This window comes from Oryzias latipes, chromosome 21 (genome assembly GCF_053564925.1).
Source record: "Oryzias latipes strain Hd-rR chromosome 21, Olatipes_Hd-rR_3.1".
Lineage (NCBI taxonomy): Eukaryota > Metazoa > Chordata > Actinopteri > Beloniformes > Adrianichthyidae > Oryzias > Oryzias latipes.
Genome location: NC_136257.1, coordinates 32,816,484 through 32,840,363, shown reverse-complemented (window position 1 = coordinate 32,840,363; position 23,880 = coordinate 32,816,484). Strand labels below are relative to the sequence as shown.

Here is a 23,880-nt window from a genome sequence, read left to right as displayed (position 1 = left end):
ACATCTACTGAAGGGTGAAAGAGTGACGTTAGCTATAACAAACGGGTTCCGGGAACAGCTCTACAGGTTAAGTGGTGACTACAAATTGTGTGTGTTTGAGGGGGGGCTGTGTGTTTGCAGCCATGCGATGGACGGATGAACTCCTTTGAGTTGGTTCGGCCTTTTCTGTGACTCTAAACAGGAATAAGCAGGTTTACAAAATGGACGTTTGATCAAATTGGAGTTGGGGACAATCTGTTACCGAGACAAAAAAAAATGCTTTACAAGTGTTTGTTTAAAAACTGGACAGTAAAATGTGTTTTTTAATCATTCGCTAGTTGTCACAGCCCAACACACCAGCTTTATTGTATTTTCTTATCAGGTTTGCCCTCATATGTCTCTTAATGTTTGTGAGGTGACTTCATGTTGATCTTTTGTTATTATTCTGCTTTTCAAAAAAAAGTAAAGCTTAATTGGATTTAGTTTCCACTTTTGCTCCATACAAAAACATTTTTTCTATTATTTCTACATTGAACTAAACACACATCTACATTTAAAAAAATCATTAAACAAGTTTTTTTTAGATCAATATAGTTATAAGAGTGTTGGAACAAACCATTTAAACTTGAATTTAAATGTGGCGTTTAATCAAAATGCAGTTGTAGGTTTGGAGAACTACAAAAGCCAAATTTCATCTGCATATACATGGTTGAGGTCTTACAGATTGTTTCCTAATGCAAGAAAATTATGAAAAATAAATAAATGCAGTCCTTTTTCATGTCTCAAACCGAACGGCTATAAGTTACTTTTTATAGTAGTTTTTTTTTTTTATTCAGATTTTTTTCCCTCCAAAGGAAAAAATGAAAAACCCATCATGCTGTTTCTCTGAGGAAGATGGTTTCAGCCAATCGTTGAGGAGAGGGAGGGAGGAGGAGCAGAAAGGAGGAAGAGCTGGGTGGGGGGTGGGGGTAACTGCCTATGGTTTTTCAGCACCGTGGACAGCTCCCGTCACTTGGATCGGAACGCAGGCGCGGTAGCGACCCTTTACCGCAGCTGGATCTGTTTGAAAACCGACCGGGATCTGACCACTCATCAACCACGCGCCAAACCTTAACTAAAGACCCCCTTCCCCCGCCCCCACCCTGGCCCCTTGTCGGTAGTTTGGCGGTGAGTGAGGATACCAGCTTCCTGACTACTCTGCTGCTGCTGCCTCTGCGGCTGCTGGGTCTTCTTCCTCCTCCTGTCCCTGGCGACCACAACCACTGCTGGAGAAGACTTCTTTCGGAGGGCGGGGGAGGGGGGAGGATTTTTCCCGCTGGAAGTTTACCTTCTTTTTTTTTCTTTCTTTTTACTTTTTCCTACACTTCTGGACCCATCCGCTTCCTGTCCGTGGACTCTGTTGAGATGCGGGGTTGGTTTCCGGGCTCGGGAGATGCTGCTGCCGCAGAAAGCAAACGGAAATGAAGTTGAGTAGTTTCAAGACCGACAGACCTGCATCTGCAGCATCAGCGTGCGCAGGACTCCTTCAACTCCCTCTGCTCGCCATGAGTCTCATCTGTGACTGCTCTGTTCTCCCCCCAGAATAAAATACTTTCAACTCTGCTTTTGCAAAAAAAAAAAAAAAAAAAAAAAAAAAACAATAGAAAAAACAATCAGCATCTTTCTGTTAAGCAGCGTGGGAAAACAAAGACAGCAGTCTTTCCCTCGGGGGAAAAAATAGACCGAGCGACAAGATGAAGAAGTTTCGGAAGGTGCTGGACGGCCTGACCACATCCTCTCCAGGCGGGACTATAGGGACCCCATCGGGCGGCAGCGCGGCCGGGACCCCCACCGCGGCGCCAACCCCCAAAGAAATCGACGTACAGGAGACGCTAATATCAGAAAACTTTCAGCTGTGCAAGGTGGGTGTGTAAAGCTATGGGCCTGCAAGACTGCACTGCAGGCAAAAGCGACGTTATCCCTAAACGTGCGCGTGCAAACATCTCATGGAGGAGCGAGGGTGGAAGTTCAGTTCAGTTCTGAAGCTGCTGGTTCTGATCCGGTCGCTCTGTGGATTAAAAGTTCAGCACCACGGCCAGCTCCGGCCAGCAGTCGTGGTTTGCTCAAAGCTGCAGCGTGTTTTCTTCTTTATTTGCGTTTTTTTTAAACTCGATACGCTCCGTTGTTTAACAAAAAAAAAAAAAAAGCTCCACAAATTGGTGCGCAGGTGGTGCTCTCCCTCCCAGCTCCCATCAGTATGTGCAGCACAGCTCCAGGCTGCAGAGGCTCATGTACATGCGCTACAAAACAGTGCAAGTGAAGTCAATGAATAGCAGCATCCCTATTGCATCAACGAGCAACACGAATGGTGTGGGAGCGATGACATAACTGGTGTCCCTCCCTTGCAAAAAAAAAAAAAAAAAGTCAGCGGAGGGGCCCTGCAGTGCTGTTCTAGCTGATGCGCTTTTCACTGGGAAGGAGGCAGAGAATGAGGGAGGGGTGCTGAATGGAGGGGTGGAGGTATTTATAGCCGCTACTGCCGCCCACTGCGGTCCATTTTCTGGATCAATTTTGCTGCGTTTATTGTTTATCCTCAAAGAAACGGGGGTGAATTGCGGATATGGCTGTGAATAATTAATTAAGATGCGGGGGGGTGGGGGGTGGCTTGTTTTGCAGAGCTGTGTTATTGCTGGGTAGTGTGTGGTGCTGGTCGAGGAGGGAGTGGGCTGGAGGGGGGGGGGGGGGGGGGGGGGGGCTGAGGAGGGAGGTTGATTCATAAGCTGAGAAGGATGCTGCATAGCACCCTATGGCTGCAACAGAATATGCTAGAAGAGGGAAGTGTGGTCGCCTGGTCCTGCGCTGCACCCCACGGCTGGCCGGATTTTTAAACTTTTTGAACACAAAGGCGAGAAAATAGAAGCATGCTTTCCACCAATGATTCTTTCTTTTTTAAACAGGTGTAGGAGTGATGCCCTCCTTTGTGTATATGTGATAAGAAACATGTTCTGCACATCATGTTCAGGAAATAACAAAGAGGCTTTAGTGACTATTTGAAGACAAATGCACGCCCCTAAACGTGTGCAGAAATGTCCATTTAAATATTTTTTTAAGCAGCATGGTCCTCTAAGAAAAGGATTTAAATAAAAAATAGAATCTAAAAATGTACATACAATGACTGTAAAAAAAAAAAAAAAAAAAAGATTGTTTATTTCTTCTTTCCTCATTTAGCAGGAATTCTGCTTTCTCATGTCATGCCGGAAGGATGTTGTGCAAACGAGCACACGCAACACTGCATAATTAGTAAAACTCTGTCTTCCCAGACCTTTTTCCTCTCATTTGCAGAGACAGACATATGATCAGGGTGCACACGGGAAAAACCTTTTAAACGTTAGTTTACATTCGTCACAAATAATAATAATCATAATAATTAATTAATGAATTGTTAGTGTTACAGACATTTAAAAATACCCCACAACGCATTAGCCCAAATATTTCTTTGGTGACATTTTTGCCTTTTGTAGGGAAAAATGGTCTGTCAGCTGGTGCGGAGCGTGGGAGTGTTTGGCCTACTTTATAAAGTTAGTCATGACTTCTGTCCTCGCTGTGCGGTGTGGGAGGACTCAACAACAGCTTTAATTTGAAATTATTTTAATGTGTTAACGGTTCGTACCGGAGGGTGTAATTGAACTGCAGCTTTGGTTGAAATCACTCAGCACAAGGGAGTCAAACGAGGACATCTCATCCAGTCTGGAGATTGATCTCTGCTAATATTGAGGCGAGGCAGCTGCAGGTGCATGTTTCCAACAGAGAGGTCCCCCTAAGCACCTCACAGGACTTTGGAACAAAAGACTGCAAACATGGGCATATAAATGACTTGGAGAGGAAGAATTGACAAAAGAATCAAACTGATTGATTGAAAAATGGTTACAATAAAATAAAAAATACAAATGGATGCACTGCCGTCAATGAATCAGGAAATATATTTAGATTATAAAGGAGCAGCAACACTTTCAGAGGAGCAGCAACACTTTCAGGTCTTCTGTGTATCCTTTATGCATATTTAAGAACAATAGTGATGAGCTCAGTTCTCCTGGTTCTTGTTAGAACCTTGTCCATTGTGTTCTAAAGGAGCTAAAGCTCCCATGGGCACTGACACATCTATCAGATATCTAAATCATGGCTATTTTGACGTTTACAGCTGAAGTTATGCATTATGCAACAGATGGACGTTACTTCATAGAGCTCTATTGCACATCACTTTTTAGATCTCTAACAGGTGATTTTTCCCACAGCTAATTGCGTCGCAGTCCCATCATGCCTTGCATGTTGTAAACAAGCCACCTTTTTTTTTTTTTCAAAGAGGGTTAGGGCTTATTAAATAGGGTTATTTTAAATAACATTAAGCATAATTTAGGAGTTGCATTAATGGTGGTTTTGTGGGCTTTAGAAACAATCTTTCAATCGTTCTACAATGCAGTGGAGGACAGCATTCGTAAAGACGCTCTGGTGTCTGAACACAGGATCATTTTGGTTAAGTGTCTGTTCACTTGTTCAAACATATTAATACGTTCAGCAGAGGTTGCTGTAAACCGGTTTCAGTGATTATCTGCTGTGTTAATTGAGGGGATTTTTGTGTTTAAAAAATGCCTCAAATTGATTTGTAAGATTGTTGAAGTGAATGAATGAATGAATATGCTGACGTTGCATCTATGTGTTTGATTGTTGTTTTAATGCAAGTTTCTGAGAGCTTTAACCCCTGGTAGATTTCTGTAGAAATGGTTGATGTTTCTTGGAATGTTAAATTTTGTTTCTATTATCTCCCAAAATGAGACGGCTACAGGTAGATGGGTTGGGGATCGCTGTATGCAGATATCCTTCAGAACACTGTTGGTGGACATCTAATCAAGTGACATAATGTTGTCTACAATAGAGATCTACTGGATATCTTATACTCGGAGTGTCTCCTTCTGATTTTTCAGAGAACACGGTCACAGTACTAAATTGGAATATAAAATGGGACCCTAAACCTCCCTGTATGACAATCAGCCTTTTGGGGTAGAGTCTAAACCACCAAATAGTTCTTTGAGTTAGGCTGTGACTGCAGTTCACCTCTCCCTCTGTCTTTGGGGTGCGCCAAATGCAAAGAACAGGTTTTGCACACCTGTGTTTGTGGCACTTATTGGGACTTTAACATCTGTGGAAACTGTTGGTATGATTTGAAGTGGATGCAGATGGAATTTGAGCAGTTTGAACCGTGATGCTCTACTCACAAATGTGATCATCATCGTAAATCAGCTGAGATCTTCAGCTAAATTAGTACTTATGGGTCTGCAGTGTCTTTCTCCATATTTTCAGTCAGTCCAAAATGCTTCCACGCTTTCCTCTATGGACTAAATCCAAAGTATTCATGACAAAATCAGTGGATTTGGATTTAAAAAAAGGGATTTTTTTTTCAGAAAACAAAAGCACTCGACTTAAATTCCAATTTAAAAGGTTTGTTTTAATGACCCTGAATTAGTCTCTGCAGTCTATTTCTGCTCACAAAGTTGTCCTAAATGAACAATTTGATTTAATAATAAACTAAATCCTCACAGAAAGTAAAAAGTCCATTAAAATTGATCAAAGTTAAAACTTGATGTAACAGACCTTTTGAATTAGCAGAGATGGTGAAGCATAGACACCAAAACCCTCGACACCCATGAACACAAAGCGGTATTTCTGAAGGAACATTTAGTGATGGAAATGTGCACAAAGCTCCAAACTTCACGTGCACTCTCACAGCTTAGACTCACATGGTAAAGACAATCTCACTGGAACACGATCAAAGTTGTTTGCAGATTCCTGTTTGACTGCATGTGGTACGAATGAAGGTGGGAAGTATTAAAACTGCTCTTCTTTTTTGGTAAAAGACTGCTGGTGTGAATCGGAGCTGAGCAGCATCTCTGCTTTGTGCTGTGTCACTCTGGTTTTTCCAGGCAAGCTTTTCTAAGAACATCAGATCCAGTGGAGCAGTTAACACATTACACAAACAGTTGTTCTATCATGTGCCCTAAAATAAATGTGAGTAGCCCTCAACAAGAACCATGATTAAAACAGAAAGCAATGTGCTGGTTTGTAACGCACGGGTGATAAGGTCCTGATACATCGGAGACAGACTCATGTGGACTCAAAGACCCAATTAGGCAGCAGATAAGGGTTTGTTGAGTGGGATGCTGTGTTTATGAATTGATTTGGATCAGCAGGAGGTGATTGAAGTTGATGGCAGCTGCGTAAAGTTCTCTCACGGCAGAGAACCCATCTCATTTTTGCCGTAATGACTGAGATGATGATCAGAAAGCCGGCATGGTGGAAAATGATTCAGCAGTCATTGTGTAAGAGAATGTCGCAGATTGTTTCTGCGATGCAACCAAACTGCAGCTGTGTTTCACCCCTTTGAGGCCTTTTTGTCTAAGCCTAAGGACTAGTTCATGCTTCATAGGGATTTGTAATCGCTCGGGTTGCATTGGTCGCAAGGCCATGGCCTATCACAAGCTGATGACGTCATCTGCGATTGGAATTTTATGCCTATGGTACAATCGCGCTATTTAATCTGAATGTCACAAAATGGGCAAACGTCTGTTTGCAAATGCAGCAGGTTTATTTACTCAGCTAAAAGTCCACAAAGCTAAATCGGGGTCAGGCAGGCACGGGTCAATAACAGGCATGGGAGCATCAGGGAGGAAACTAGAGTAGTCAAGATCCAGGGGAGATTTGGGGCAGGCAAACAAAGTTAGTGGCAAAACAGAAGATCAGGTCCAGATCTAACGCTCGGTAATGCAGGCAGAGTGGCACAAACAAAACGTCACACTGAGTGAGGCTCAGTGCAGCGCTTAAGTAAACTGCAGGTGATTGCAAATGAAAGTCAGGTGTGTGGCATCCAGCAACCCCAGCGCACGGTTGCTGAAGCTCCTGTTAATGGAAATGCAGCGTGTTTAGAACTCTGGAGATGGTTCCCACCGGTGACCAGAGGGAAGACCGAGTTCTGACTTCTGACAAAATGAACTTATCAAGAGCAATTTGAAGACGTCACAAACTTGATCCAGGAAATTTTCTAGTTGCAGGAATTCAAAGGCAAAACCGCTGTTACTACATTCTAAATTCAAGTAAGGCTTGACATGATCTAATTCTGGCTCAGTTCCTAAAAAATAAACATTTTTACGGCATATTTACTTTCTAATGCAGCTGTAACCTCAACTTTATTCTGTTACAATAGAGCAGGTGGCAAATCATTTAAAATGGCTTTTTTATTAGAAAAAAAAAGTTTCCTTATTTAGTATGTTGAGGTTTTTACTACAAAAAAACCCCAAAAACCGGAAGCGTCATCTACCGTGTCTTGTCTGCATTCTTGATTGACCACAAACTTATTTAAATAAATGCAAGCATCTGTAGGAGAGCTTTGCACATGAAAAAAAGCTTTATGTATATCTAAACGGAATCTCAGAGATCTCAATATATCACCATAAATAAAATACCGAATCTCTAAAACGCTGGAAAAAGTCACATCTTCCTTGATAAGTAGAAACAGCACTCAGAAGTTGGTTGCAGTTCTCTTGGACAGTCCCAAGCGAAACCTTTGTTTGAAATTGACCGCACGATTGCTTTAGGGACGCAGAACGATGGATACGATGGCTGATCACAAAGAATTAACAGGAGCTGTTGGATTTTTTTTTTTTTTATCACTGCAAGAAGATATTTAGCTAAATGAGACATTTTTTTTAAAATTGTTCTTATCTTTTTAGTCATTAATAAAATGTTTTTAAAGAAAACGATAAAATCTAACATTACCTTTAATACTTATCAATGATATTTTCCATCCATAGGAAGCAAAGACATCTAAAATGTGATTAGGACTAAAAGGATTTGTTGACGTAAAACTCTCTGAACATTCAGTTCCTGTTCCAACATTTCGAGCTCCCTCCTGGTTTGAACTTATCAAAAGTGACACAGCTGGGACATCTTGCCCACATTTGTGTTTCTGGTCTACTTTATTTCACATTGGGAGGAATAATTACCAATAACAGAAGCACAACTGTGTTTCTCAATGGAAATGGTAATAAAAGTTTCTCCAAGTCTGTGATGGAATGGGAACGGTTCTATCAAAGTTTGTTGTTGCATCAAGGTGATCAGGAGGTTGAGGGAATTTTTTTTTACTTTCAGGAATATTCATTCACTACAGCTTCAATTTCACACACCTTACTTTGCTGCATGCTAAACTAAGACTGAGTGGTGTAAAGAAAGCTGTGAGGTTCTGCAGAGCTCATCAGAGAGCTGTGACTCTGGAGATCCTCTGACATTTCATTTCTCCGGTGAAATATCTCTCTGCGCTCTGCTTGATTCTCTGTAAAGACTGTCGGCAGGTTAACAGGAGTCATTCTGGGTGACCTTCCAGTTCAGGTCCACACAGACCAAAGCCTGACCGCTGACAGATTTTCTAAGGTTCGCGGTTTTTAGACGTTATTTACTCTTCCCCTGGTTAAGTTCAAGGATGTGACCTCCCACCTGCTTTATTTGTTTTACAGATTACGGTGTTCAAAGGGCCTTTGCTTGAGGGCATGAAGCTTCCTTTTTGGACATTAGAGTGTCCGGGTCTAAACAGATGGTCGATGATTTAACGCAGCATCCCACTGTTTTTCCCTCCAGAGTGGTTTACCGGCTAGGTTCAGCAAGTTCAGGTTGAGGCTCATGAGGAAGGTTTGTGTGCCAAAGTGAACTAACATAATCATCTCTGTAAAACACATCGAATAAACATTATTACAATAGATTAGATCTGTTTTTTCTTCCACCTGGTGCCAAATTACAGTCAAATGGGTTTAATCCAAATCTTGTATGTTTGTTCCCAGCTTTAAAAAAAAAAAAAAAAGATAAAAAAAAGTTCTGACTTTTAGTAACAAATTACATAAACCTTATCAAACCTGAAAAGATTTGATGATGTCTTAACAGCTATTTATTGTCATTTTTTTATATGCTTTTTTGTTCTGAAGACCACCAAACCACTATTTTTGTTGCATGTTCGGATATTAGGCTTGACTCTGCAGCTAATGTCTTCTTTGCTTTTACTGAGTCACCGGAATCTGAGAGAATATTTTTTTGAACAAATGAGACTCTTTTGGATGTCGCTGTGTCCGTAGCAAGAGATAAGATGACCCTTTATTCATCCTGCGGTGGGGAAATTTTAAAGTTGCTGCATGACATATAGAAATGATAGAGGAGGATACAAATAAATTAAATGTGCCACATATTAACAGACAAATTGCAACTGTGGCTTTATGATTAGCTGTTTCTTACAGTCACCCTGAAGGGCAAAAACAGATTAGAGATCGCAAAGACAATCAAAAATGCTAAACACTTCACAAAAAGCAATGTTACATTTTAACAGAATTCCACAAAACGGAATGTAATGTAAAAAAAAACAAAAAAAAACAAACAGAATTCCAAAAAACAAAACAAATATTTTTGAGAATAAAACAAAATTCTAGAAACCAAAAAGAAACAAAGTAACCGTATGATGATCGGAAAAGGTAGGTGTTGCGGTACATCACTGACTGGATGATAAGGTTTATTCACCTTTTCAGCAGGAAGTGAGTTTGTGGTTACAGCCGCTGCAAAAATGATCAGTTTGATCGATCATCTCTTTACCACATCTCAGGGAAAACTTTCTTCTGTTTTTCCTCTTCTCTAAAACTCAAACATCATCATCATCTAATCAGTGATACCCCATAATATCCCCTGCGTTACCCCTTTTTTAAAATGAGATTTAGACTTCAGCATCGTTTTTTAAATTACTATATTCGTCTGCAGAAAGCATGTTTTTGTAATGTTTTTCTAATCTCATCACGCTGTGCTAATAAACTAAACGGGTTTGTGAATTATATGACAACTGCATTCATCATGGTCTGCAGAAGGAGTTTAGTGAAGTCAGCAGCGATGTGGCTTTCAGCTCGTCCTTCCCTACAGGAACCACACCTATCCGTCTCTGTTTTTTTAAACATTTCCTACACGTTTTTAAAACAAATAATGGATGAAATTATGGAAAACAACTTAAGCAAAACACAATGCAGTGGAGCAATTATACAGGTTTAATTTGGAATTAAAAAAAATGCCCATTAGGAGTCATTTATTTGTGCACAAAGTGAATCTAGTATTTGGTAAAGCTCATGGCTGACATCAAAGGTTTGCTGACCTTTTTTTGCTTCTTCTTCCGCTCACATATTGGCGAGTGAGGATGACATCAGCTCACTCGCTCACCAGCGACCCCATAAGCTCTTCATGGGTGTGATGACTCAGTGGGCTGCCTTCCAGCTAGTCTCACATTACCATGTGTCGGATGCCTGTCAGAAGCCACAGTGTGGGATCAATTAGGGAGGTGCTGCTGTCGGGCTGAGAGGACGAGACGAGTAAAAAAACAATGAGACCCACCAAAATCTGATCAAAGTCTTCCATAGACTGAATTCAGGTGCAGGGCTTTAGGAAAATGTTTTGTTTGTGCAAAAAAAACTAAATCTGTCATTATGTTTTAAAATCTGTAAGAGTATTTATAGCACACCAGAGTACGTGAATATGTGTAGGAAACCTGCTTGACGTCTTCAAGTACTTTCAACCACATTTGACGGAGCAAACGAGAAGTAGTGGCCTCTTGATTTTGTGTGGGTCTTTTCAAAGGCTTTTGTGCATACAGTGACAGCAGACTGCCTGCCCGGCTTCACGCTGTGCAAATACTCGAGCAGGCTTTTTAAACAGACCTGCCTTTCATGCAGTTTTCCATCGCCAAGCCCTCATGCAGAATGATTCCATTCAATCTGTTTGCGCAGCCAGAACTGCCCAAGTAACAAATCAAAAAGTAAAATAAAAGATAACCTTCAAAGCGTGTTTTAATATTCAAGGTACTATGCAGCTAAATGTGTAGCGACAGGAAATGGCTCAAATAAACCCCAACACAAAATATTCTTTCATTATAATGTCATCTCCTATTTTTACAGTTTTCTTAAAATGTTCAAATCTGAAGAAAAAGAATTAGGATGTAAAATCTGATCGAACCCACCTTTTTGATATTTATCACAAAAATTTTAAAGTATGTTTGTATGTTTTGCTATTTTTGCATATAGCATGAAAAAGTCACTACAATTTAAAAAAAAAAAAAAAAAAAAACTAAAACAAATTAAAATATTTGTTATTCATTTAAAAACTGCCTTAATGCACGTGTGCTTTAATGAAACAATCCTGACTTTAGAATCCAAAACGGCGTGTAAACACGCCCATGATGTCATGACTGTCTCCATTGTGAGAGTTTCCATGGTTACAGCCCTGCTTCACATGTGTGGAAAAGGCAGACAGTGGAAGTCAACTTCATCCCACCGACGAACCTCAATATCACATCTATAGTGGAGATTCCTGGAAGGCTTGATAAGCTGGAGAGCAGTCCAGAAGGTCTGTCCTTTTACTCCAGTTTCATGTCCATAATTGGCTGTAAAGCCGCCTGAAGGATGACAGCAGGAGCGTGCTTTTAATACACACGCCTTGCTCTTTCTCAGCCCTGCAAAGATGACCACGCTTGCAGAAAGGGGTTTGCTTTACTGCAGGCTGCAAAGCTGAGGCTAAGACCTGCATGACGCCACAGCGGACGACCTTCTCAAATCCATGAGGGGTTCCTTCGCTTGCAGGTAGCAGAAAGATCAGCCCTTTTTAACCATTTTCCATCGCTGGTCCTAACCCACCGCCCCTCCATCCCGTCCCCAAGTGATAACTTCAAGATTCAACATTTATTTTCTGCAGAGCAAGACACAGGTGAGACGAGATGTTGTTTCTCACTAGCATGACAGTGCAAAGAAGCAACAATAAAAAAAACAAAGAATAAAAAGAAATAGCAGTAAATAAGATAGATGGAGATGCAATAGAATAAAATAAAAATACAATGAAATGAAATGGAGACTAATGTGACTAGAGTGACTTATGTGTGTTTAGCAGCAGTCTTGTTTATGGGGGAGGGGGTCGAGTTTGAGTGGTTGGGGGTAATCCTTTTGGTCTTACTGCAGAGTGGAGTTTGTGAGAGCATGGATGGATGAGGAGGACAGTCCGTTCAGCAGCCTCACAGCCTCACAGCCTTTAGCATCCTGCTGGATCTGCAGCTGATACTCCTGAACCGCCTCCCAGATGGCATGAGGGAGAAGGGTCCATGAGAGGGGGGCTGGGGGTCCCTAATGATGGAGGTTGCTGTGCGTAGGCAGCGTTGCTCCTATAACTCCTTCAGGATCGGGAGAGGTGCACCAACGATCTTGCTAGCAGTTCTCACAACAAACCTGACATGAATACTGTCACCATCTGATAGCTGATGCTTTCATTTCTGCTAGCTGAACATCTGATGGTGCAGACTTTGAGGCTTCCTGAAGTTGGTTTCATCTTTTAGTTATCAGACTTCTGCTGCCACTTTTAGGATAGTTTTTTTTTATTGTTGGCTTGCAACACTTTTCTATTGTTGCTAAAGCCTGTAGGAATAACTGGTTCATAAATGTGATGCTCGTACTAAATCGATATGTTTTAAGCCATTATTTGAGTTTGAAGAATAATACATCAATACCTGAGCAGAATAAAAGCCAAAATACATTTTTAAACAAGCCTCTACAGATGATTAAAAACACTGCTGCAAGCTATGATTTTAATCGGCCAAAACAAACACGCCGCTGGTCTACGGTGGCCTTGAGGTGCAAATCCTAACAAATCACTCAACGCAAAAACATATTAAAAATCACAACAGCAATGAAAAAAGCAAAAAAATAAATTAAAGAATTACATTTTAGAAATCAAAGTAAAATTTCAGAGACCAAAACATAAAAAAAACAGAAAATGAGTCATTTTCAGAAATCAAAATTAAATGTCAAAAAAATGAAACGAGTGAACATCGGTATAATAGGTCATCACTGATAGGATGATAAAACTCATGTTTGAGTTTTAAAGCAGACTGAAAGCAGAAAGATGTTTTGTCCAAACTGGTAAAAAGTTGATTGAACACCAAACAAGCTTTTCTTTTTTAATTAGTATTTTTCCTATTTGGTCTCTGGAATTTTGTTTTGATCTCTAAAATGTAATGTTCCTTTTTCATTTGTTTTTTCCTTTTTTTTCAAAAATGGTTTTGCATTGATGGGATTTGCACTTCAGGGCCACCGTACTGTTGGGACTTGTGCACTGACTTCCTGCTCATGTCAGACCTGAACTCCCTGATCCGGGTCTCCAAACCTTCCCGCTCACCACACTCTGCCAGAGAACAGTCACTGGCAGTCACGGCACGTTGCAGCACAACATCAAAGCTAAACTCTGCAGCTCTGTGATCACGCAAACCAAAGACTGCCTCATCTGAAATTTATACTCACTTCGACTCTACTTAATGGAAATGTGCTGACTTGGAATTCCTTTTTAGGCGCACAGACTTCAGATGTGGGTCTATTTGGTTAAGAGTTTGAGTAAAAATAAATAACATAGTACACCCAACTTAGATTTTACCACATTTAAAGATTTAAAAAATAAAAATCAAAATTTTCTTTTTCATTTATGGTTTAAATGTTAACTATAATTTTGATTTCATTATAAATAAATAAAGTATTGCTTGTAAAATGTACTTTTAACTCGGTCATTGCCAGTCTTTTGTCAGTAATGGGGAAAAGAGAAAAATTTGGTGATAAAAACTACATGTGGAAACGAAATTGGACTGGAAACCAACAAGTATCTAAAGTCCTTTAATCATAGACACTTATTTGAAAAGTTAAATCTGCATGAATTAGACGTATTCTAACTGAGCCTTCTTGATGATGGCTGCTTCACCCCCACATGGCACCGCTGTATGGAGGCCACCTGAGCAGCTCCTTCAACAAATTTCTGATACAAGGAAGCCGGATTTCTTTTTTTTTTTTTTTTAGCCTGAATCTCAGAGGGGAATTTTTTTTTACTTATGAACATGGGATGCAGGCAAGCTGGCCTATCGTGTCTGTAATCCAGTCTGCCTCCAGTCACCTAACTTCAAATGCAGAGGGAAAAAAACCCAACAGAAATTCTGAAAGCGCTGCTCCTCACAGCATCCGACATAATTGGAATCTCCCAAACACACCTGGGGGGCACCAGCCTTTTGTACGGAAAACCAGCCTCCCCTTTCAGTTGTGCTGAGGGGGCAGAGTGACATCCGAGCGTCCTTAGTGTTATCCACTGGTGCTGATGTCACTTCAGATCCGCTGACATCCCCGCTGCTGCGGCTGTAAGGTTAAAGCACGTGTGTGGCGCGTCCACACATGGCTGCTCTCTGACAGCAGGCCTGCAGTCAATCACCCTCACACCCACACACTTCGCCTTTGCATGAAATACGGGATGTATTTGTGGTTGTTGAGCCCACACTCTCGTCTGAAGAGCGATGTGCTCAACATTATGAGGTCAAATGCAAAAGAATCACGTGACATGTTGCCAGAGATGGAAAAAAAACAACAACTGCACAATGCATCTTAATGCTTTTACCAGACTTTGGTTTTCAACCACTTCTGCAGCTACAGCTGAGAATATTATTATAGATTTATAAAGTACAGCTTTTGGCATAATAACACAGTCGGCAGTCTTTTTGCTACTACTGAAGACATAAAGTAACATTTTTACACAGAAAATAATTTCTACAACCACCTGTAAGACATCTGCAGTGAAAAATGATACATGTTCCAAAAAATCAAGCTAGGCATTTACTTGGAGAAAGCTTATTTCTAAAGATCTGTTGCATTCTTGACAAATTGTTGCTGTTGAGGCAGCTTGGAAAACAAATTGTTGTTTCCTCGTTGAAAAGATGTTTCAGTGGATGTGAGTCCTTTGCATGTTTGCACAATCACCTCCAGGACTGCATGTACCAGATGAGGACAAACAATCACCTCTTCCTTCAGGTCCCAGCAGAGATCAGGTTTCCTTTCCAGACTCTAATTCATTGTGGAACTGAGAGCAAAGATCAGAATAGGTAAAGAAAATATGCCAGGTTATTTCAGGGGGTTTTTGGAGGCTAAAGGTTTTTACCTTTGGTTGAAATGCTGCTCATGTAAGTGTTCAACAGAGCAGAAAAGTAAAGCGAAAGCATGGAGTTCATGCATGAGTGCAGAAAAGCCATGCATAAAGCAGGAAATGCTATGAATAAAGTCCACAGGCACTGTCACAGGATAACCCCCCCCCCCCCCCCCCCAACAACCTGCAAATCAAACGATGAAAATGTAGTGATGTGCTCAGACGTAAACATACAAAACACGCGGTTCCTGTCCGTTCCATCTGGCCGCTCTGCAGCTCGGATTCAAATGAGCTCACTGAAGTCGAGAGGGGATCTTGTCCCCACTCATTCATTGGTTTTTAGCTCTCCCACCCTGATTTGTCACCCTGCAAACATTCTGTGTGAATCTGGGCATGCTCGTGTGCCACCCCGCTTGGAAGAGGTGCTGATTACATCAGCCTCAGTTTCAGTGATGAATGAGAGTCCCTTCATCATTTCATTTTCAGAATTAGACAGAAACATGCTCTTGGATTGTTTCACGTTTTTAGTGTTTAATATCAAAATCTGATAAGGCTGCGATTACAGAGGGTAATAAATCTGAAGAAGCGGTTCAATGTGTTCACTCACATGGCGGCACTTTTATCATTTAGATAAATTACCTTAAAGTGAATATACATACATATCTTATTGTATCTGACACTTTTTAAGAATCAAAATCTAAAATATTTTTTTATACAAAAACACAAATTTTTGAATATATTGTAAAATAAAACAACTCTTGTTTTAGCCTTATCACACATAGCAAGCCTATATTATAGATAAAAACAGCTTAGATATTAGAACTTACCAAGGTTTTATAATATTTGTTGTTTTTTCGGAGGGGCCAGTCATTTACTCATCATTTAATGAAAATTAGTCTCAAACTGGATTTTGTTGAAATTTCCACATTTTTATTGCCCAAAGATACTCAGACATCCCTTATCTTTTCTTCTACTCCTCCTCCAGACATCATTCCTCCCTTCCAGATTCTGTTTTGCCTCCTGTTTTTCTTTCCTTGGCAGCTCCTGACTAGATCAAAAGACTTTTAGAGCACCCTCAAAATATCTCGGTTCAGTTGCTCGTGGGCTGTGAGCCCCGTGCGTATCTGTATTTGTTTGATGGGCTCTCTGTCTGCGCAGAGTCAAGTTGTTTGGAATGGTTGGCTGTGACGGGAATCGGCAACGCTGCTGCTGCCTCCCATCCTGACATGTCGCCCTAGGGGACAGGTGCTAAAACACCAGGGCGATGCTGATGAACGATTTGTATGCACAAAGGCAACACACTAGACGCACAAAGGCAAACTCTTAGCATAACGAGTTCATTGGTAATGCATGGAGACATGTGAAGTACATGCTAACACAAACAAGGTCTCACAATGAGCCTCTCGCATTTCAAATATTTCCAACGAATCTCATTTCAGATGCTTTCATCATCTGCTTTTAAGTGCTTAAATCCCTGAACGAGTGCCTTTTACCTTCATGGAAATCATCTACATGATGCAGATGCTTTTCCTTGCTTGATGTGTTTCCGAAACGCCCTTTCTGCTCCGACAGGACTGACTTGATTGCAAAGACAGATGTGCAGATTGTGAGACACAAAGACGCGTTCTATAATTCGAGGACGATGTGCCCTTATGGGTTTACTGTGTTGTCATGGCAACCCCAAAACAATCCTTTCCAACTTTAAGGTAACTCTCGCTTGTGCCACATTCAGAAAAAAGTGCTCCTTCGAGAACACGAGGGTCTCCGGCGGCATCCTTTTTCCAAGCAGAACGACTGCGTTCTATTTTTCACACTAAAATGTATATTTACCAGTGAGTCACTCAGACTTCTCCAATGTCTTTAAAGAGGTAATATCAGTCTGTTTTGTACCATCTTGTTAACCTCTTCACGCCGTAGGTCACCAATTAACAGCGCACCATAAAATCCAGCACTCCACTTCATTTAGCATCACCTTAAACAGAAAAATACGTTGGTATACAATTCCAAGTAAATTCCGACATGAAGGGGTTAATCATAAATAATTAGTTCTGCAGCCAACGCTGAAACTATTTCAGCTTTGCTGCAAGCATTTACAAACAGAGTCAGCAGACGGACTGCAGAACAAACATTGCAAAAGTAAAGTTTTTTTTTTTTTTTGCTGTGAACATCTGTTCAAAGAGATACAATAAAAAAAATCCAATATATTCTGAATTTTTGATTAAAAATATTCAAATTCACAATGTACTCAAATATAGCATTTTGAAATGATCGCATAAAGTGGATTATTTACCTTTTATAATAGACATGGGAAGTTTGAAAAAAGTAATCGCATCTTAAAAGGACATTTCAGGAAACACATCTGGAGCTAAAATTGAAGAAAGATGTATTTTGGGTATTACGTAGAAGAAACTTCAAAATAAAACAAAGGTTAAACCAAAAAATCTACTTAAAAAAATGTTAAATGTAGAATTTCTAAAATATGAAAAAAAGCAAATTTCGGTCTTATTGTCTTCTTCGCTATATTTATGGTACATGTTTTAAATGAAGGATTACACATTTTTTGGTGTTTGCTACTTATTTTATTTTTTTCTTTGTCTTTTTGTTTTTTTTCGAGAGAATGAAAAAAATGCACCAGTAGGTTTAATGATCTAGTAAAAGAGGCAAAAATAATGTTTTTGTCTACTTTCCCCTTTCCTCGTCACAAAAATGAAATTAGTTTTGCATTTAATTTTTTGTAATTATTTTGTCAGAATTAAATAAAAACAGATAAACAACCAACAAACACCGGATAACTAGAATTCCTGATGCAAATTTTTGACAACATTTAGGTTTATTTTGAAGTCTATAACTGTAAAAAAGCACTAAATTAAATCCCTTTAATGATTTTTTTTCACATGCTTATTGATTGTGACAAACACAGATGCTAGTTAACAGATTATCCATTTGTTTCAACACATCACTGACCAAGTTCAGGCCAAACCTGAACTTCCTGGACACCATTAGTGAGCGTTCCATCTGCTCTTTCTGTGCTGAGTGAATGCTGGCTCAACACACCTGTAGCAGTCCCTGCTGTGACCTCATTCCGTGATAAAAGGTTCAAAAAGTTCTTTGAAAGAAAGTTGCCAAACTCAAAAAGGCTTTGATAAGAGCAACTGAAGCAAAGTCAAACTCGGAAACATAAAATGATCAACTTAAAGCAGTATTTCTTATAAGTAATTACCTTAATATATATATATATATATATATATATATATATATATATATATATATATATATATATATATATATATATATATATATATATATATATATATATATATATACAGTGGTGGTTCTACACTAACTTACTCCCTGGGCGAGTAACCCCACCAGCGCCCCCCCCCCCCCCCCCTCCCCCGCACACATACAAAATTTGACAACATCCTGTTGTGTTCTTGTGAGGGATGGAGCGGCCAAAGAGCACAACAGAAGTTTATCAAAAATGAAAATTTTAATTTTCTCAAAAAATGTAAAAAGATGAACAAACTGGGCCCGTAAAAGAGGTCAACAGAAACATAATTAACTCAGGCAATAACTTTAACTTAACCAACTGAACAAACCAAGTAACAGAAACAAACTGACCTAACCAAAGACACAACAGGGGAACATATATAGTGGCTGATCAGACCACTTGAGAAACATGGGGGGGAACTAACATGAATAGAAAAACATTTAACAAAGACTAAAGACATGACTAAACACAAAACTTGGTCTCTTAGTGGAAGAGAAAAATCATCAAAAGTGGAACAAAATGAATAATGAACAACAGAAGCAAAGCAAATAAACATTAAATAAGTCCATTAGTTTCTCCCCTGGAGGCTTCAGTAGATGGTGCCTTCCTAATTGCCTGGCTGGAGTATTTAAAGGCTGTGAAGACTTGAGCTCCTCCTTTGCCAGTCCTCACAGCACAGCTCCAGGAGCAGAACCTCAGCCACACCCGTAGAGACCAGTAGCCCCCTCAGCACTGGCAACTCAAAAACAGGTGACATTAATTAAACAAACCAAAATAAGTAAACTAAATAAGTGTACATGTGCTAGAAATGATTGAAAATAGATAATGAATGTACATTTTAACTCAAAGAAATGTGTGCATTTATTTAAGAATAGAGAATCTGAAATAATAAAATTAAAAAGAAAGTGTGCAATGCTGAAGGGAGGTTACCGCCATGTTGTTTGTGGGTGTGGCAGGGTATGCTGCCATCACAGTTCCCTATCTTCTATTTAGCCATATTTCTAGACTCGTATTACAGGGGGGTCAAACTCAGTCACACAGGGGCCTAAGTTAAAAACATGCTTAAGGGCCGAAGAAGTTAATCATTTACTGAACACGCTAAAGCTAAACTTTTAAACCTTTTAAACTGAACTTTTTGAACATAAATGTGAATAAAAACAGGAACATTAATCCAGAATAACTCAAGTTAAACCTTAAATAACTTGTAATATTATGCTCTCCATAGAAATATATTCTGTCAAAATTATACAAATATGAACATGCTGCAGAACAAAACAAAGAAAGCCTGGAAATATTAATAAGAAATTACAAATCAAATAATTCCGTTTTTTTTTTTGCTCTATTATCATTTTTTAGAGCATTTTTTTTAGAGCTGGACTCCTGCTTCATTTTTAGCAATAATTTCTTAATGTGTGACGTCCTGTGTGTGTCTTTGTGAAACACATCAGAGGGATAAGATCTAAAAAATAAAACTTATTGTGATTAATATGTTTAGGTCTTATAAAACATTAAAGACTAAATCATAGAACTCATCAGTGGGATTACTCCAAAAATATTTGGCATTTCCCTAAATTTGTGCAACACCAACAGTAGAAATCCTCCAAAAAAAACTCAATTCATAAAAAATTGACTTTTTAATGTGTACAACAAAAGAAATATAGGCTCCCTAAAATGCCCACAGTTGTTACCAGGGCTCATGCGGTACATTAATCCAGACAAAGATTATCTTCCGCCTCGGCCCGATATCTATTGGCCACCTGGCTTTCGGTTGAGCTTTTAGCCTTTGTGACCCTCAGATAAATGTCCATTTTAGATGTCTGTCCCCAACATTAGTCATGCAGAACCAGAAGCTAGTGTTGGCACTTCACATGAGGCCCATTTGACAACAGTAGAAGTAGATTTTTCAGCTCTAAATGTGAAAGTCGGACCTCTCATCAAAGAAGTGAATGATAGAGAAAATCTACAGCATGACTGGAGGAAACCAGTGTGCTGCCACTGTTAAAACATTCAAGCTGAATCCATTCAGTTAAATCAAATTAAAACCTGTCACTAGAAATGTAATAATTTATCAGCAGGTCCCTTTTTCATGATACAAAAAGTTAAAGAAGTCAAGAGTTCAGCCATAAAATGCAACAAGTACATTTGAATGTGCGGGGGCCGGTCCCTGCCTGGGCTGGGGCTCTAATGGTGGTCTCTCAGTCCTGTTTCTGGGTGGCTGGTATTAGACTGTCCCTCCAATGGAAGTCCCCATGGGGGTCTGGGCCACCCTGACTACTTGTGCTGCTGACCAGGGGCCCTTTGTGTGTTTGGGCTACATAACACGACTGTATGTTTTAGCAAACAGTCACATAAACACACCTGCCTGCTCTCCTCTGCACGTATGCAGAGGTTTGTATGCATGCGACATGCTGGGTGTATGAAAACGACCCACACATGCAAGTGTTTGTGCTGCTAGTGTGCATGCGTAGTAGATCTATACATGTAGATCTGCATGTGCGTCCAGGTTTGTGCAGAGAAGGGTTTTGTGTGTGCTTTTTGGGGTGTGCATGAATATTTGAGTTTGTAGATGTGTGGTTGTGTACAAAAATGAAGTACTTCATTAAATAGTTATTGATGACATTAAGCCTCGAGCAAATTTCATTGTTTATTTGGATGTTTCTTCATCATGCATTTGTAGTTTTTTTTCTTTTTTCACATTGTTTTCACTTATATTTGCTTTGTTTGTAAATTTATTAAAAAAAAAGTCTCTATATGTTTGATATTTTGTTAAAAAATGTAAAAACATTTTTTTTTTGGGGGGGGGGGGGGGATTTTTGTTGCAAAATAACAGGTAATTACGTTTTTTGGGACAGTTTTAGGTTCATTGTGAAATTATTGTGTAATAAATAAATTCATTGGTACAAAAACAAAAAAAACGGGATTGCATAAAAAAAAGATGGACACTCAGTTTTGCCACAAATGTTTTAAGGATAAACTAGTAGAGCCAACTGTAAAAAAAAAAAAAAAAAGATCCAAAAGACCCAAAGGGTTAAATTAGTTTAGACATGTAAATGACTTTGGTTTTCCTTTGGACCATGGCTGCAGCAGATCTAAACTTTATCTCCTACATTTATTTATTTTGAAAGAGCAGTGAAGGTTGATTTTGGTTAAAGAGTTCAAAATGAGTGTCTAAAAAATGCTTGAGGGTTTATCACAGACATGAATCACATGCTGGATTGTTCCATTTCTTCAGGGATGCTTGTTCAACATGCATCACAGGCTTGCAGGCAGTTCAGGGGTTTTCTGACATTTCAAAGTTGGTCGTAGCCGCTGGCAAGGTGTTCATTCATAACCCGCATCTCCAATTATTAAGATGCGGAGGTCTTTGAGCTTTGCCCATATTTGAGCCCAATAGTTCATTGGACTTTGGAACACCCGCAGCATCCGACGGGCTCCTGATGAAACTGAGTGGGCACCAGACTCTTGATGTGGTCACTCGGCTTAAATGGCAGTCGTGTGTGTGGGAGGGGTGAACAGTCAAGGTCTGAGGGTGTCCGGTCCCTGCATGGATCACTGGGTCATAGTAAAAGTGGGAACACCAAATCAACACCTTCAGGTTGTTACTGTTTTTATCCAAACTGTCTTAAAGTGGTTTCACTTTTCCTACAGCAATAACTGTATAGCTAAAAGGAAAATTAGCCACAGAGTTTTTAACATGATTTATTTATTTATTTAATATTATGACACAACAACAGCAAGTGTGCAAAACGTACACCCCTGCAAAGATGTTATTGGTTTTACAAGGAAAATGATTGATACTGAACCCTTTTCCATTAAATACTGTTTTTGTTCAGATGAAGTAAAACTATGCAGCACACAGAAACACAGCATTGATTGCAGTATGTATGGAGTGTGTACAGTCAGAGCCATGTGTCCTGCATCACCACACAGATGAATAACTGCAGGTTCCATTGGGTTTTGTTGATCTGTGTTTGGAGATTCAGCTTTTCAGCGCACGTTTGGCTGGCGGTGGTAGACATGGGTGCTGTGTGCTATTTATAGCAGCGGGGGTCTAGACCAGCTCTGCAGCTGAGCTCTGCGCATTGAAAGAGGGAGGCAGTTGGGTGGCATGCGGTGATGTTTGACAACAGAGAGGAGATATCTGTGTGCTGGTTATCTGAGCATGGGGCTCGGATGCATTAAGGTTGTATATGTGTGGACAGCAGAGAGAGGAGGGGGGGGCAGATGGGGGGCTGAGTTAATAAAATGCAGCTTCTGGCGGCTTATTGGTCTTGACTGGGGACAGGCCACATAACAGGCTGGTACTTCGGGAGCTGTATTACAATTTCTCGTCCACTTCTTGGCTCCTAGATGTGTGCGCTACAGGTATGGGGTGGCGAACCCGTATCCCAGCAACTATCCACCAGAAACAGGCAAGTCCAGTTGTAAAGAGAGCCTGATGTCAACACCCGGAGGACTGCATTTATTCATTTTCCTCCTCAAAGTGCAATCCAGCAGCTTCAAGGAACAAGTTTCTGTAAACTCCTTCTTTTGAAAAGCTAAAGGAGTAAGTCAGATGAATGTTTTTAGGAGATTGTATTGGGAATTATTATTCTCATTATAGTAAAACATTCAGTCTATTTTGTATTCTGTTGTTTTATTTATTTATTTATTTTTTATTTTAATAGGATCTAAAACTCGAAGGATTAATAATTTGATTTTATACAAAATCATTCATTCATATTTTAAACCCGTGTTGTCCCTTTTGGGGTCACGGGCTGCTGGAGCCTATCCCGGTCACTTGTGGGCGAAGGCAGGGGACATCCTGGACAGTCTGTCCCAAGGCCACAAATCACATGCCATACTCACTCACATTTACACCTATAGGGACAATTTAAAGTAACCATTTAACCCAGGGGTCGGGAACCTTTTTGGCCAAGAGAGCCACAAATGCCACATATTTTGAAATGTAATTTCGAAAGAGCCATACAATAATGTAGTGTCCCTTCCCCACACTGAGGCACGGAGACTTAACCTCTTTTAAAGTTCTTTATTCCGATTACTGTAGACCGCAACAAACGCCGTACAAATAATTCAGCAACTCCTGAATCTCTCCCGCCGACACGAGAGCGCTTCTCCCAACTTTATATTCCCCTGCTCCCGCTGCAGCCCTCCCCTTTCCCTTATTCGGCCCATAGCTGAACCCCATTGGTCCAAACTACCTAACAACAGGCTGAGCGACAGAACTGAGGGCCAATCAGATCTCTGCTTGACGCGTTCAATGAACTCCAGAACTTTTAACGCGGCCCAACAGCCACCCAACTCAGTCCGCGACAATTTGTTTAAAACTAAATATACAAATGAATGTGTGCATTTGATTTAATTTCAACATTTTTAAAGTACAATAAGTCTGTGGATTCTTTTTAATAACATTGTTATTCTGTTGCTAATAAATGATGAGTATTTCTCGTGGTAGTTTTGCTGATGGTCTAGTCTGGTTGATACGTGGTGAGTTTCTGCTTCGTTCAGGCGTTGAGACTTTAAACGTGATCTTAGGTCTGAATGTTCTGTAGATGTGACAAAGACTGCTCACATGCAGACGGGGAGCCAGACACACACTC

At 40.0% G+C, this 23,880-nt stretch overlaps 1 protein-coding gene across 19 annotated transcripts in view; it reads left to right on the top strand.

The window, feature by feature from the left end:
• Positions 1 to 931: 931 nt before the first annotated feature.
• The window catches only part of stxbp5l (syntaxin binding protein 5L), a 159,353-nt gene continuing 136,404 nt past the window's right edge, over positions 932 to 23,880 (top strand). For 11 of the 19 annotated variants that reach the window (XM_023950982.2, XM_023950980.2, XM_023950978.2 and 8 more), the window contains exon 1: positions 943 to 1,880. In XM_023950982.2, the coding sequence (XP_023806750.1) occupies positions 1,713 to 1,880 (168 nt within the window). In that variant the 5' untranslated portion in view covers positions 943 to 1,712. Of the gene's footprint in view, positions 1,881 to 23,880 lie in introns of all 19 variants that reach the window. The other 8 variants (XM_023950983.2, XM_023950981.2, XM_023950979.2 and 5 more) reach the window with 1 other exon arrangement.